This window comes from Perognathus longimembris, chromosome 15 (assembly GCF_023159225.1).
Source record: "Perognathus longimembris pacificus isolate PPM17 chromosome 15, ASM2315922v1, whole genome shotgun sequence".
Taxonomy (NCBI): Eukaryota; Metazoa; Chordata; class Mammalia; order Rodentia; family Heteromyidae; genus Perognathus; species Perognathus longimembris.
This window is the reverse complement of record NC_063175.1, coordinates 7,777,404-7,792,131: the sequence shown is the minus strand read 5'-3', so window position 1 is coordinate 7,792,131 and position 14,728 is coordinate 7,777,404. Positions and strand designations below refer to the sequence as shown.

The following is a 14,728-nucleotide window of genomic DNA, read 5'->3' as shown; positions in this document are numbered from 1 at the left end:
TGGAATACTTCTCTCTTTCTCCGTTTCCCGTGAGTTAAAACAGGGCAGTAGGGTATATATGAAAGTTACTTCAAGGCCTAACTGTGAGAATGCTCTTTAAAAACTTTATAGCAGGGGCTGGGGATATAGCCTAGTGGCAAGAGTGCCTGCCTCGGATACACGAGGCCCTAGGTTCGATTCCCCAGCACCACATATACAGAAAACGGCCAGAAGCGGCGCTGTGGCTCAAGTGGCAGAGTGCTAGCCTTGAGCGGGAAGAAGCCAGGGACAGTGCTCAGGCCCTGAGTCCAAGGCCCAGGACTGGCCAAAAACAAAAACAAAAACAAAAAAAACCCCAAAAAACTTTATAGCAGTCTTTCATGAGGCAGATAATTAATGCTTATAACATATTGACCACCACCACCACCAACATGACTGCTAAGAAACAAATAAGAAACAACTGTACAAATGACTTAGAAGAGTCTCTTTCTGTTCAGTGTTAAAGATGTGTTATTAGTCATTTAGATGAATCAATGTAATGCTCTTTTTCTTTACTCTTTAGTCATTGTCATCTCTTCTGGTTCTTAAACCTGTTAGGAGGAAGGATGGGTTCAGTAGAGGTTTTTATAAGCAAGGTGCTGGGGGCTCAGGTCTACCCTAGCAACTTAGGAGGCAGAGATCAGAGGATCTTGGTTCAAAGTCAGCCCAAGAAGATAAATTCCAAACATTCTTATCTTCAATTAACTAGCAAAAAGCCGGAAGCAGAAGTGTGACTCAAGTGGCAGCCCTGAATGAGAGAGCCAAGTGAGAGCCTGAGGCCCTGAGTTCAAGCCTGAGGCCCTGAGCTCAAGCCTTAAGACATCCACACCCACACAAGGATCAGTGTCACTATGGAATGCATACAAATAGAGTATACCCAAATAGGACAGAGAGGAGGAACTGCATCACTGCCTACTCTTCTTCTTCTTGGTGACTCAGTTACTAGAAAAAGAAAGGGGGAAGTGATAAAACGAACAGGACCTGCTGGCAGCGAGGGCAGCTCAGTGGTACAGTGCCTGTCTAGCATGTTCAGGGTTCTGGGTTCTGCCTCCAGCACTAACAAAAGAAACGAAGAGTAGGACCTGTCCCCTCCCTGCCTCAGCAGGGAATGCAGTAAGGACAGATGGCTCGGTGGGCAGAGCAACAAGGACTTACAGATGGTAGGACCTGCTCATTCACTCATTTAGCTTTGTTTTTGTCTTTGTCTTTTTAAGATAGTAGTGATGGAACAAAGGGGCCTTACAAGGCATGCTAGCATGCTAGCAGGTGCTGTATTACTGAGCTGCGTTTCTAGCCCTTGTCCATTCATTTATACAATGCATCAAACATTTATTAAGTGCTTAGTCTGGGTTAGAAATGGAAGAGATAAAGATGATTTAAGCGATGGCACCTGTTCTCAAAGAGTTTCTAATCAATTGAGATCCACCAAGTCTGATTTATGTAGAAAGGGAAAGTAGAGAATAATTTAGGATTCAGAAAGGAAGCTTCATTCATTTGAGAGGAACTGAGCACTATGTATTTCACACCATAAGTGGAAATTACTTTCTTCTGTTTTTAATCAAACCTCAAAAATGCTGCACAGCTCTGGATCCTCTATTCAGGGATCCATGTGGTTTGATTTGAAGCACTCAGTCTCTAGGATCCTGGACACATCCATATTCTGCTTGAGGGCAATCCACACCACTGCCATTGTTACTGGGTAAGTGATAAAAACAACACCAACAAGAAGAAAAACCAAAACCCTGACGGCTATAGAAGCCATCAGCTTAACACTAGGTATGTTTCACTCTCTGGAGCCAAGAAAATCAAGTCACAGAACATAGTGTTTTCTGGCTTGTGATTGCAGTAATCAGTGCAGCGGCAGCAGCCATCTGAGAGTGTGCCTGGCTGTTCCCAGCCGTGGCCATCCTGTCTAGCTTCGGGGGAAGCCGCTCACACTGCACGCGTAGCTTTCAGAGGACAGTGGGTTTTCTCATTGTCACTGATGTCAGTAGCAATGCTGAGAGACTGTAGGTGGCATGTTTCCCGTGGGACATCACACACACACATGGCCTCAGGTAAAGAGGGACCAATTGTATAAATACTTTCTTGCTGTCAGCCAAACAACACACCTCTTCCAGCCACAAGAGGCCTAACAGTCCAAGAGGAAATACCTGATGACAAACTATAGAATGGCCACTGAGTCATCGAAGGCTGTGAAGGCGACAGGTGATTGCAATGGCAAAAGAAGTGCTAAGAGTTTGAATCTAAGTGTTTCTTTGTCTACAAACTTTAAAGCATTTAATAAAATCATATATATATATGTTTGCATATATATAATTTTACCATTTGAGCCATTTTTAGGTCTACAATTTAGAGGTACTGCATACAACCGTTGTGTGGCCATCACCAACATTACTATCCACTTAGGGAGGTTTTCAGTAACCTAAACTAAATATAACTCCTCATTTCATCTTCCTCAGCCCTAGGCAACTGACATTCTATTGCTTGTCTGTGAATCTGACTATTGGTTCTTTATGTGACTGGTTTATTGCACTTAGCATAAGATCCTCACAGTTCAACAATGCTGTAACATGAGTCAGAATGTGCTTCCTTTTTAAGGCCAAATAATTTTCCACCCTGTACATTTCCTACACACTGTTATTTCAGTCCTCTGCCAGAGGACTCTTGGGTTGCTTCTTTTTGTCTACTATAAACATGGGGAGAGAAACACATCTTCATGAACTCTTGGTGGCTTTTTTTACATGTACCTAGAAAGCTATTTTCACTGCTGAGCCCCAGAGTCTTTTTCCTAATTCATTTACGAGAGAAAAGGGACTCCTATGCCATTGCTGGCCTGTGATCCCAGCTACTTGCTGCTCAGAGGCTCTGAGGACCAGGATTTGAAGCCAGCCCAAGGGGGAAAAAAAAACACATGAGACTCTTACCTTCAATTAACCACCAAAATCTGGACGTAGAGCTATGGCTCAAGTGGTAGAGCACCAGCCTTGTGTAAACAGACAGAATCCAGACCTGAGTTCAAGCCTCAGTATTGGCACAAAAATGTGAGTGGGGGACTCTATGATGCTACAGAAATAATTTAAATGGTTTGTATTTTTACTAAATCACAAAACTAATAAAAGACTTCCTGACTATCAGATGCATGCAGTAGAGCCTTTAATTTGTAATGATAAACAACATTTAGAATCCCCAAATTTATTTTGTTTTTCTATAGTTTAGTTTCACTCTTAATTTATCTCTTTCATTAGGGTTACTTCGTTTACCTTAGCTTAATTTGATTTGTTATTTGTTCAGAGCTCCAGTGAAATTGTTGAAAATTCTTCCCATATTATCACTAAAATGAGTCATGCCAACGGCTGAAAAGAGAAATGATTACTGAGTGCCCCCAATTTAACTAACTAACTAAATAACACCACTAAAGCTAATGCAGTGGTCAGGATATTAATTAAAGATTTTTTTGAGATTTCACAATTTCACAAATCACAGAATACACGTTATTTAGAATATTGTGAGCAATGTCCTTTATGTCTTAAAAACCGATGAAGACTGTTAACATTGTATATAATCAGATCTACCATGTTGACCTTTGTAACTGTGAACTTGTTAATGGCTCTCATTCATCAACTATAGGCTTCCTACAGTCAGTGTGCCCTCCACATAACGAACTGAACTGTCCTTTTACTTAGATACTCACTTATAACTTGCATAAAATTTGGGTGCTGTTGTTTATTACATCATGGTGACTATGAGAGAAACAAAAGTACACAGGGCAAGAACCAGTCACTGATGCTGTATTTCCTTGGTAAAATGCTGTTCCCCAGGGCCCCCCTCCCCTTGGCTGACTTCCGGTAGTATGCTTCAGAGGTAGCTTAAAATAGAATTGTGGATATTGAAGCCTGATATGAGGATGGCTAATGATGAAGAGGTAGAGTTAGACTGCAGGAATAACTAAGCTTACAGAAATCTATAGCACAGTTGGGTAAATATGGTTTACAACTATTCACTGAATGTAAAGAGGATTTTAAATGTCCCAACATGGAGAAATTATATATGTCAGAAGTGATAGTACCTCAATGTGACCATTCTATTGTGTGAAAATACCGATATGTTCCCATATGTAGCCCATAAATAAGTATGATCACTGTGTCAACTTAATATTTACAAAAAATAAAAATTTAATCATCAATGATTTAAATAATAGTTGTGACTTAACTAAAAATCAAGCTGTGTAAATACTTAAACACATACCTGTTCATCTACTATTTTAATAGGTTAAATTGAAATCATACATTTCAAGTAGGGAATATGTTCACTAAAATATACTACATAAAATTATACATATATGATACTATGAAACTTAGACCCCTAAACCTTTTTTTAAAAGACTGAAGCAATTCAAAGTGTAGTACTGCATTGTTTGTTTACAGTTGTGGAGATGAACCCAGCACCTTGTGCAAGCTAGGAAGTGCTCTTTGATTGGGCTCTAGCTCAGCTCATGATGGTCTGCATTAAAGAAATATTTACTCCCTTTAATGAGCAAGTATGCTGCTTCATGTCTACAATGGGCACAGTTCTAGATGTAAGAATACACTGCCTGTGCCATCTCACCCCAGTAAGAATGTCCTATATCAAGAAAACTAACAATAACAACTGTTGGAGGGATGTGGCCAAAAGGGAACCCTACTTCATTGTTGGTGGGAATGTAAACTGGTTCAACCACTCGGGCAAGTGGTATGGAGATTACTCGGAAGGTTAAACATAGAACTCCCCTATGAGCCAGCAGCCCCACTTTTGGGTATCTATCCAAAAGACCACAAAAATAATCACACTAAAGCCACCAGCACAACAATGTTCATCGCAGCACAATTTGTCATAGCTAGAATCTGGAACCAACCCAGATGCCCCTCTGTAGATGAGTGGATCAGGAAAATGTGGTACATATACACAATGGAATTTTATGCCTCTATCAGAAAGAATGACATTGCCCCATTTGTAAAAAAATGGAAGGACTTGGAAAAAGTTATACTAAGTGAAGTGATCCAGACCCAAAGAAACATGGACTCTATGGTCTCCCTTATAGGGAATCATTAGCACAGGTTTAGGCAAGTCACAGCAGAGGATCACAGGAGCCCAATAGCTATACCCTTATGAACACATAAGATAATGCTAAGTGAAATGAACTCCATGTTATGGAAACGATTGTTATATCACAGTTGTAAATACTTTCAACGTGCCATATGTAACTGTAGCCTCTATTATTGATGATATTCCTGTATCACCTTCCTGTTGTTGTACCTATACTATCTTTGTATCTTATCTGAATATATTGGAAATCATGTATACTGGTATTAGAACCAGGAAATTGGAAGGGAATACCAAAATTGAGAGACACAGGGTAAAAAAAGACAAACAACTACAAAAGCAATACTTACAAACTGTTTGGTGAAAATGAACTGAACAACTGAACAACTCATGGGGGGGGAGGGGGAAGGGAAAAAGGAAAGGGGGAGGGGGGAATGAGGGAAGAGGTAACAAACAGTACAAGAAATGTATCCAATGCCTAATATATGAAACTGTAACCTCTCTGTAATTCAGTTTGATAATTAAAAATATATAAAAAGATTATACATCCAGACAAAAAAAAAGAATACACTGCATGATGAAGATGATTAACAGTGGTCATCACATAGCCCTCATGTGCTAGAATCTAATAGGAGACAGATGGCCCCTAAATCATCCAGAGCTTGAACACAAGGAGGGTGCACTGCTGGCTTGAGATCGGGGGGGAGGGGGAAAAAGAAAAACACTAAATCCCAGTTGTCAAAATTAGAATTCAGGCAGGCACACAATAAAGGCTGGAAATTTGTATTGTTGCCTGTGAGTGTGAAGGAGAGATAAAATGTACCATTCAGTTATACTTTTGTTTTGTTCTTACAAACAAGGGTATGTTGGAACTTAATAAATGAGTCAGTTTTTACTTGTTGCTGTAAAACCCATGAAAATAGCTTCACCTTAAGTCCACCAGACCACTGTCAATAAGGAAATAGAATATATGGGAATAACAAAACTACCAACTACTTTCAGTAGATAACATCCATTCACTTTCCAAGCATAATCTGTCTGGATTGGATGCAGGTGTAGCTCATGTGGACATGGGCAAAAATGTATCTAACTTAAGTAAATATATCATTTAAAGTAAAATATTAAATAAATATTGTTTGACATAGTGTTATGTCTTGCAATCCTAACATTATCCAAAAAAAATCAACCCTATCCCAGTATGCTTTTAATTATCAGTAGGTTTTCTATATTCTTCTTTTAAAAAATAACTACATCTAATTTTCAATATATGAAATTATATACAAGATTTCATTTATAATTCTTTTCCCTGTTCAAAATAAATTTAGATTTATGTTAGAAATTTGTTAGATTAGAATCTGGCTTATTTTTTTCTTAATGTGCACAGATATTATCCTTCTCCTTTAAGTAAGTTACTGGAAAACAGTGGAGAAGTGACATTAGGAGGTCTGAATTCCTGCCTGAGGTGCAGGGTTCGGTGATCATTTTTAGTATTTCTATTCTGTAAACTGAAAGAGGAAATCAAGGCAGCACAAATAGAAGAGTTCTCTACGGAGCTCAAAGCCTGTGTAAACAGAGTGTCAATGCCATTTGGAGACAGCCAATGAGGATAATCAAGGTTGGTAGTACCCAGGCAATGCTCTCAATACCCTGGTATGATGAACTCTTCAAGCTTCCCTGGCAAGAGCTAAGGAAGAAACATGTTTTCACAAGCTATGAGAAGGGATAGAGAATAAAAGTGAGTTTTGCTGACAAGTGCCTAAGAACTAACACTAAGAATCAGGAGGACAACTGTGCCCTGTGATGGCCAGTGAACATTCAGCTCACTAACTGGGGTGCAAGGGCCACAGGGTAGCTAGCTAGCCCAGGATTCAGAGTGGTTAGGAGCTAAACCTCTACTTTGAATTGTGCAGAACTAAAGACAGGCTCAGAGTCTCCAACTGGAGCATTGTGGGGCTCTATGACACTGAGGAGAGGAAGGCTCCTGATATCCCTACCACAGAAGGCACACCACTGGGGCACCTTGCTAGGTCTGCTTTGACACGCTCTGATTCTCAAAAGCATTTAAGTGTTGCAAGGTCATGTCCACACAGGAGTGTATGCGACTCATAGGACTGTGATCTGCCCTAGCAGCACATAGCCAGTGTTACTATGACCTACAGAGGGCCTGTTCTCACTCGGATGTCCTGGTGAGACCAGACACCACACTGTCTCTTGGCTAGAAGGAGAGTGACTGACACTGCTTTGATTACAACTAGTAGAAACCTCTACAAATCCTAGCATTCATGAAACCACAGGTAGGACATACTACTGTTCATTATCCAAATTTATGAATCAATGAATGATACAAACTACATATTTTAATAGACTTTTAAAACATCTCTGTAAAAGATGTAGCTGAAAAAGATTTTACTTGGATATTTTCCATTGATGGCTCAAAAATATTGGCCTCCATGAAAGAAATGCCAATCAAAACAACACAAATTTGATGTCACCCCAATAAGATGAGCCAGCATCAAGAATTTGAACAATAACAAGTGCTGTCAAGGATGAGGAGGGAAAAGGAACTCTATTATACTGTCGGTGGGAATGTAAACTAGTACAACCACTCTGGAAGTTGGTTTGGAGATTCCTCAAAAAACAAAAAACATAAAACTACCCTATAATCCAGCAATCCCACTCTTCGGCATCTACTTAGAGCATTACAAGTCAGGATTTGGTAGATACTTGCACATCCATGTTCAAAGCTGCATCAGGCACAATAGTCAAGTTAGAGAGACAGCCCAAATGGCCTCCAACACAGAGTGGATCAAGAAAATGTGGTACATACACACAATAGAATTTTACTCATTCATTACAAAGAATAATATGTCAATTATAAGGAAACAAATGGACCCAGAACAAATCATGTTAAGTGAAATAAGCCAGGCTCAGGGAGACAAACAGCATATGCTTTCTCTTGTATGTGGAAGCTAGATCTAAAATACAACTAAGCATGATAACACATACAGGGCTTAATTCATTCACACACAATAAAGGGGGGGGTGTGTATTCTTAGGGGAGGAATCCAAAGGCATAGCTCCCCTGAACAACTAAAGTACTGTTTATCAAAGTGATTACCAGGAAGGAGAAAATTGTTTGGGGTGCTGAGCAAAAGTGGCAGCCAAAGGAACAGACACAGGAAGGGTGAGCAAAGGTAGTCATTAAATTCAATGCACATTATATTAAAAATATGTAACTTCAGGGTAAAGGTAGGAGAGGGGGAATCTAGAGGAGAACAAAGGAAGGGGTGACTCTGACTACGCAGCATTGTACTTATAATCTGATTTACGGAATTATAATCCCTTTGTACGACTACTTAATAATAAAAATAATGATCTCACTGTGACATTCTAGTGATGTCTCAAATGTCTTAAAGCAATGCGAAGCTATGAACAAGCTGATGAGGGTACTATGTTTATTTGTTTGTGCCAGTACTAGAGCTCAGAGCCTGCATGCTATCCCTGTGTTTCTTTTGCTCAAGAGTGGCATTCTCCCACTTCAGCCACAGCTCCATTTATGGATATTTGGTGGTTAATTGGAAATAAAAGTCTTGTGGACTTTCCTGCCCAGGCTTGCTTTGAACCCTGATACTCAGATCTCAGCCTCCTGAGTAGCTAGGATTAAAGGTATGAGCCTTTGGTGCTTGGTTCTTTTTAGTTGATGATCATAAAAAGGAGCTTGGAATTTATAGAGCAGGATGCATGCATATGTCATTGCAGCAGAGTAGTTAAGAATCAGATACATTTACATTGAGCCTCAGAGTCAACCACCTTTGTGCCCTTGGATCAGTACTTGAACTTCTGGGTTCTTTAGCTAGTACTGGTCTGTTACTAACAATGCACACTACACGATCCTCTTTAGTCCTCATGATTGCTAGGAAATAGCAATCGCCATCATCACTACCATCAGATCGAACATTTCCAAATTAATTCAGAGAAATTAATCTCCTTTATGTTTATAAGACTGCAAAGTAGAGGGCTAGGATATCAATCCAGGTATGGACAATTCTAAAGCCATGCCCCTTCCAAAGCATTCCTAACAGATGGGAGATTGGTACATATCTTCTCTACCCTTGTTTAAAAATAAAATACTCTTTACAATAAGTTCCCAAAAGCATGGTGTGGGTGGCATGCACCTGTAGTACAGTATTCAAGAGCTTGCGGCAGGAGAATCAGGAGGAGCTACAATGTAAGACCTATCTAAAAAACAAAACAAAGCAACCAGCTCATACTAGAATACAGTTAAATAAACCATTAGAGTGAGTGCTGAAAGGGGGCAAATAGTAAATATAATTTGCTATTTTGCCCAATAATTCCCATTTCCTTAATTACTTTCTAAGAGTAGCAACTTATGTAATTTCTATGTACTACAGGGCTGAGAGAGGAATATTACTGTAATTAATACAAATGTCCTCAAACTTATGAAAGATCTACAACAATATTAGAAACAAGAGCAAAGATAATTAATCATGCTAAAATTGATGGTGGTTACATACTAAATTCTGCCAAACATGTTATTGAGATAAATTATTCCTCCTGAAAAATGTTGAAAATGTAGGTGCTTTCCTTTACAAAATATATTTAGTTATACATGGATGGCAAAAATAAATATCTGTGATTTGGATTATTGTAATATAATTTTGAGACTATACTGCCATGAGGTACTCTATGAAGCTTTTATAGATATTCAATATGCATCTTTAACATTTGCTACGTCAAAACAATGTACCATCAGAAGAACAAGGCTTATTAGGATAGGGAAAATAAGAAATTGCCTTGCCGATGGAATAAAATAAGAACAAATATATATTTAATACATTTTAATGATTACATTACAATATAAGTAGCCATATTAATATCACTAGTATATTAATATCCTGCTGATTAATATATTTAACTGATTTAATACTTAGAAACAAAACAATTACTCACTAGTGTGTAAAGGTTTTATATGATACTATAGTCCCATCCCACCCAAAATTCAAATAAAACAATGGTCATATCAATTCTTAGTCATCACTGCCTATATGTGAAAAAAATTTATGACAGTGTGAGGAAAAAGATTTTAGTTTTTCTACTGGAGGCTTGCTTTCAGCAACTTTTTTTTTTTTTAATGGCATGACTTTCCTTCAGAGGGCAAAATGATGATAGCTAAGCTAATAATCCACAGTGGCTCCCAACAAAATGGCAAGCAATCCTGCAGTGCTGGAATCTGCTGTCCTCCTCTGCTAAGGAGCCAGGCTCGCGTGGCTATGTGGCTGGGTGTGCCTGCCTGCAGCGATCACCGTGACTAGCTCACCACAGCCGCGGCAGGACGCACTTCCAGTAACGTGGATGGATTTGTTTTCAGTCCCACTTACTCACGGCCCAGGCTGTCCTCTAGAGCTATGGAAAATGTTTCAGTTGCTGACGCAGAATGCTGTGTGCAGAGGAAAAGTAGGTTCATTCCATATAGGAATGAGCCCCAAGTTTAAATAGTATTAAGTTCCAGGTGGCAAAAAGATGATTAAATGTACGAAGAAACCTACTCCTGGTGCAGTTCGTTCTCTCTCTCTCTCTCTCTCTCTCTCTCTCTCTCTCTCTCTCTCTCTCTCTCTCTCTCTCTCTCTCTCTCTCTCCCCTCTCTTCTCTCTCTCTCTTTCTTCTCTCTCCACAACCCCCCATTTCTTTTCTTTTGTCATTTCCCCATTGCTTCTCCTTTCTAATGGATGTGGCCACCTGTGGGACATTGGAGAATGTGGCTCAAAGATCCAACTATTCACCAACCAACACTTCCAGTCTTGATGTGACTGAACAAAGAGAGTGTTTCAAAGTCCTACAGGGGAGGCTTAAATAATGAAATACACTTGTTTTATATCAGTAATACCCCAGAAACTTAACTATGAGTCACACCACATTTCAACTATTCTGTTTAAAAATACTTTTGAAATGTAGACTGAATTGTGGTGAGAAATCCTGAAAAACTTGAAGTTTCGAGCATTTCTATGGAACATGACAGTTGTACCACATGACTGCTCAGGTCTAAATTCTACAAGTGTTGTATTTATACGTACAGTGTACTGGCTAATTTGTCTTATGGTGAGCATATTCTATATTTCAGAAAAAAGCAAATACAGCAGTGACACATGCTGTGAAGACAATCCTTTTAAGATTATTGTGTAGTAAATAATCATGTAAAATCTGACATGACTTATGGGAATTTAGTCGAAAGTTGTACCAAGGCCATATGTTACTGGAGGCAATCTCTGCAAATGCATAATTTAGAACATATCCTCCGTGACTACCTGAGAGACCTAGATAGGAAAGGGAGTTAATCCAGCAGAAAAAGCTTTGTGGAAGATTAGCTAATGTTTAGCTAAGGCCACCAGAGCAACTAGATTACTAGCTTCAAGCTATTCCTCACAGAGAGCTTGGTAGGTGACATATAGATCCAATAGAGTCCTCAAATTTCTCTGAAAATTTCAGTTTCAATATCTACACATGGAAGAGCCTATTGTCTTATGGAGTCATGTGTATATATGTACACATATAAATACATATTTTTAACAAAAGAAAAAGCCATGGTCCTCCAAATTACTTATAAACATAAACAATGAGAGAGGGAATCAAGAAAGACAATCCAAGAAAAAAAAAAAGAAATGAGAAGTATGGAAGAGGAAAAGGAAAAAAAAGAAATTAGACATAGGGAAGAAAAATATAATAAGGAGAGAAAGATAAATAAGAGTAATGAAAAGAGTAGCATAGGGAAGTAGAATGAACAGAGAAAAAAGAATCAAAAATGAAGAGTGCAATTAGATGGGCAAGAGAAGACAAAAAATAAAGGACATAAGAAAAGGGATGAAGGACCCATCAAATGCTGATGATCCAAGACTGGAATACTTAATTCTTATTTTTTCAAGGGAGCAACACTTTGCCCTGAGAAAAAAATGTAAAATGAAGGCAGATACTAGAAAAGGATCATAGGTGTTTGTGTGTGTGTGTGTGTGTGTGTGTGTGTGTGTGTGTGTGTGTGTGCTGTGCGCACATGTATCTGGACATTTATTGAAATGAACTCCAAGAAATGGAAACAAGAGGTTTTATTCTGTGTTGTTTATCTTCTCTTTTTGTCTTGCTTATTTGTTCTTGTATGGTTAAGGGGAAGCATAGAAATGAAGGGAAAAAGGGTGAACAAATGGGTGGTACTCACTAGACACTGCCTTGAAAGTGGGTGGGGATGGGAGGGAAAAAGGGAAATGGTGATTGAGAAGATGACATCATTCAAAAAGAAGTGTCGTCATTATCTGACTTATGGAACTGTATCACCTCTGTAATCACCCTCACAATATCAATAAAAAATTCACATAAAGTTAACTCTTAAATATTTCTCAAGTTGAATTCTCTCTTCACTGAACTCCCAGACTAGACCGCTTTCCCTCTCATAGCATTTAACTTCCTTAGATAAGATTTGGATCATGCCATTACGTACTTAAAGGCCACACAATCTTTAAAATCATGCTTAACCAACTGTTCCTCATTTTCCATTCAAGACTCCTCTCTCACTCCCTGACTACATTGTTTTTAAACCACAAAGAAAAATCAGCAAGTCTGTTTTCCACGAAAGAAGAAACTGCACAGGTTTCAAGTCTGGCAAGTAAGGATCACTTATTACAGTCAGATCTATTTACTCCTTTCCTAATGCCTCCTTCGCTAGGTAGGGCTAAACTGCAACTGTGATCTTGCTCTAGGTCTCCTTTTACGCCCAAGGCCATGTATTTTGTTCTTTTGAGATTTTGAGGGTGGCATGCTGATTAACTCTAGTATAGCCCCTACATATTACAAACAGTAAATTCTATCATAAATATCATCTTTATCATATGTCTTCAAGTACATTAAATATAATAGCATATGAGTAATGAGTACTAGACATCTGTGGGTGAATAAGTAACTCCTATGTTTTCATAGCACATTTTGTACCACTTACTCTATGGGGAAAGACTTATTAGTCTTTTTTATGGGCAAGGGCATGAAATATTTTGTATATTCATATAAAACCCCAGGCATTTACTCTCAATTTTTGTCCCCTAACCTGGAATGCTAGATAATGAAAAACGTTAATAATTAGAGTCACAGGTGTGCCTGGAGGCCAATGCCAACTCAATAATTCCAAATCGCCCTCCCCCTGCAAAAAAAGTGACCAAACAAACAGTGGATATAACTGGATTTAGGGCTAGAAGCTCACCTTTTCTTCATTACCAACACAACGCCAAGAAATATGATGACGAACAGCAAGATGCCAGCAATGACTCCAGCAATTTTAACTGTATGGTCTGTTTGTTTCTCAGGTTCTGGGACTGGTTTTGGAGTGGCAGCTCCTGAAGGTGGAAGGAAATGACAAAAGGAAAAGAGAGTGGGTAAGAGAGAATAAGGATGTTACATTTTTTAAAATGTTGCTGCATTCAACAGAGTAATAAGACTTATCAGAGCCAGCAGACACACAAGCTTCGACATTTTTAAACAGCTTTCATATGCACTGAAAAGACTGTAATTGTTCACATTGTTCTTCAATATTTTACTAAACCATAGCACACCCGCATCTGACCCTTTTAGAAGAGTCTTCTCAAATACAGTTTTAAAATAATTTATTCTCTCATTTGGCTCCTGTTCTTGTTGCCATTTAAAAACTTGCTAATAACATCATAATACCTATCCCTAAGCCTTTATCCAAATTTGATTTACTGGAACATTTTCTTCTATTATTTTTCATAAATGAAGCAATAATTCCATAACATATTAGTTCCAACACCTGGAAAAGTGAGATAAGCTCATTTACCATGCATTTTACCAGCAATTGTTTTCTTCTTCTTTTTTTTAGCACAATAGAATTTCTTTTCTTCCTGCCTTTGGAAATTTGAATCTAGGTCACATCTGGTAGGCAAAAGGCTCCTTCTAAGCAATGCATTCACAAAGTGGGAAGCAGCTGGTGATCACACCCCTGGCACCCAAGTTTAATATCTGTTTAAATGAGATAACTAGGGCCTCAGAATGGAGGCTACAGCTCAGCTCTCCTGCCTGCCCATTTCCAATGTACAATTTATTTGTTCTGCTTATGGTATAATGTGATGGAATGTCAAGTCCATGTTTGATGAAATATCCATTTCCTCTGCAAGATGAAAAATTTTAGGAATGTAATGCTCAATTCACTAAACCGAATGTGATGCTGTTTGGTTGTTTGGTCTCTGGCCCACCAACTCCTCTTACTAGGTGGACTGAAAGGTAATACGTCCTAACCTCATACTCTAGAATTTCTTTTGAAATTTTGTTCATAGCAATGTAATTAAGATTGGCTAGTTATACCAGCTCTTTCTTTCCTTCCTCTAGATTTTCCTCTGATGCATCCATTGGTACCTGAACTATTACCGCATCTATGCCCTTGTTACACAGCAGACAGGAAAATTCTAAAATGAATACATCCCAAGAAATAGGTTGTGCCAAGCTATAACTACTTATGTGTTTGTTTCTTCCAGGACTACATAAATCATGTTTCTCTCTAGTGAAAACTCATAGTAAGATTTTACATGAGACCTTGTAACACTAGGTTCACACCAAAGCTA

General features: G+C 38.6%; 1 protein-coding gene across 8 annotated transcripts in view; it reads right to left on the bottom strand.

Moving 5' to 3' along the window:
- The window catches only part of Ptprm (protein tyrosine phosphatase receptor type M), a 767,348-nt gene that overhangs the window by 230,537 nt on the left and 522,083 nt on the right, over positions 1 to 14,728 (bottom strand). For all 8 annotated transcript variants that reach the window (XM_048363182.1, XM_048363174.1, XM_048363176.1 and 5 more), the window contains one exon: positions 13,357 to 13,489. In XM_048363182.1, coding sequence (XP_048219139.1) covers positions 13,357 to 13,489 — 133 coding nt within the window. The remainder of the gene's footprint in view (positions 1 to 13,356; positions 13,490 to 14,728) is intronic.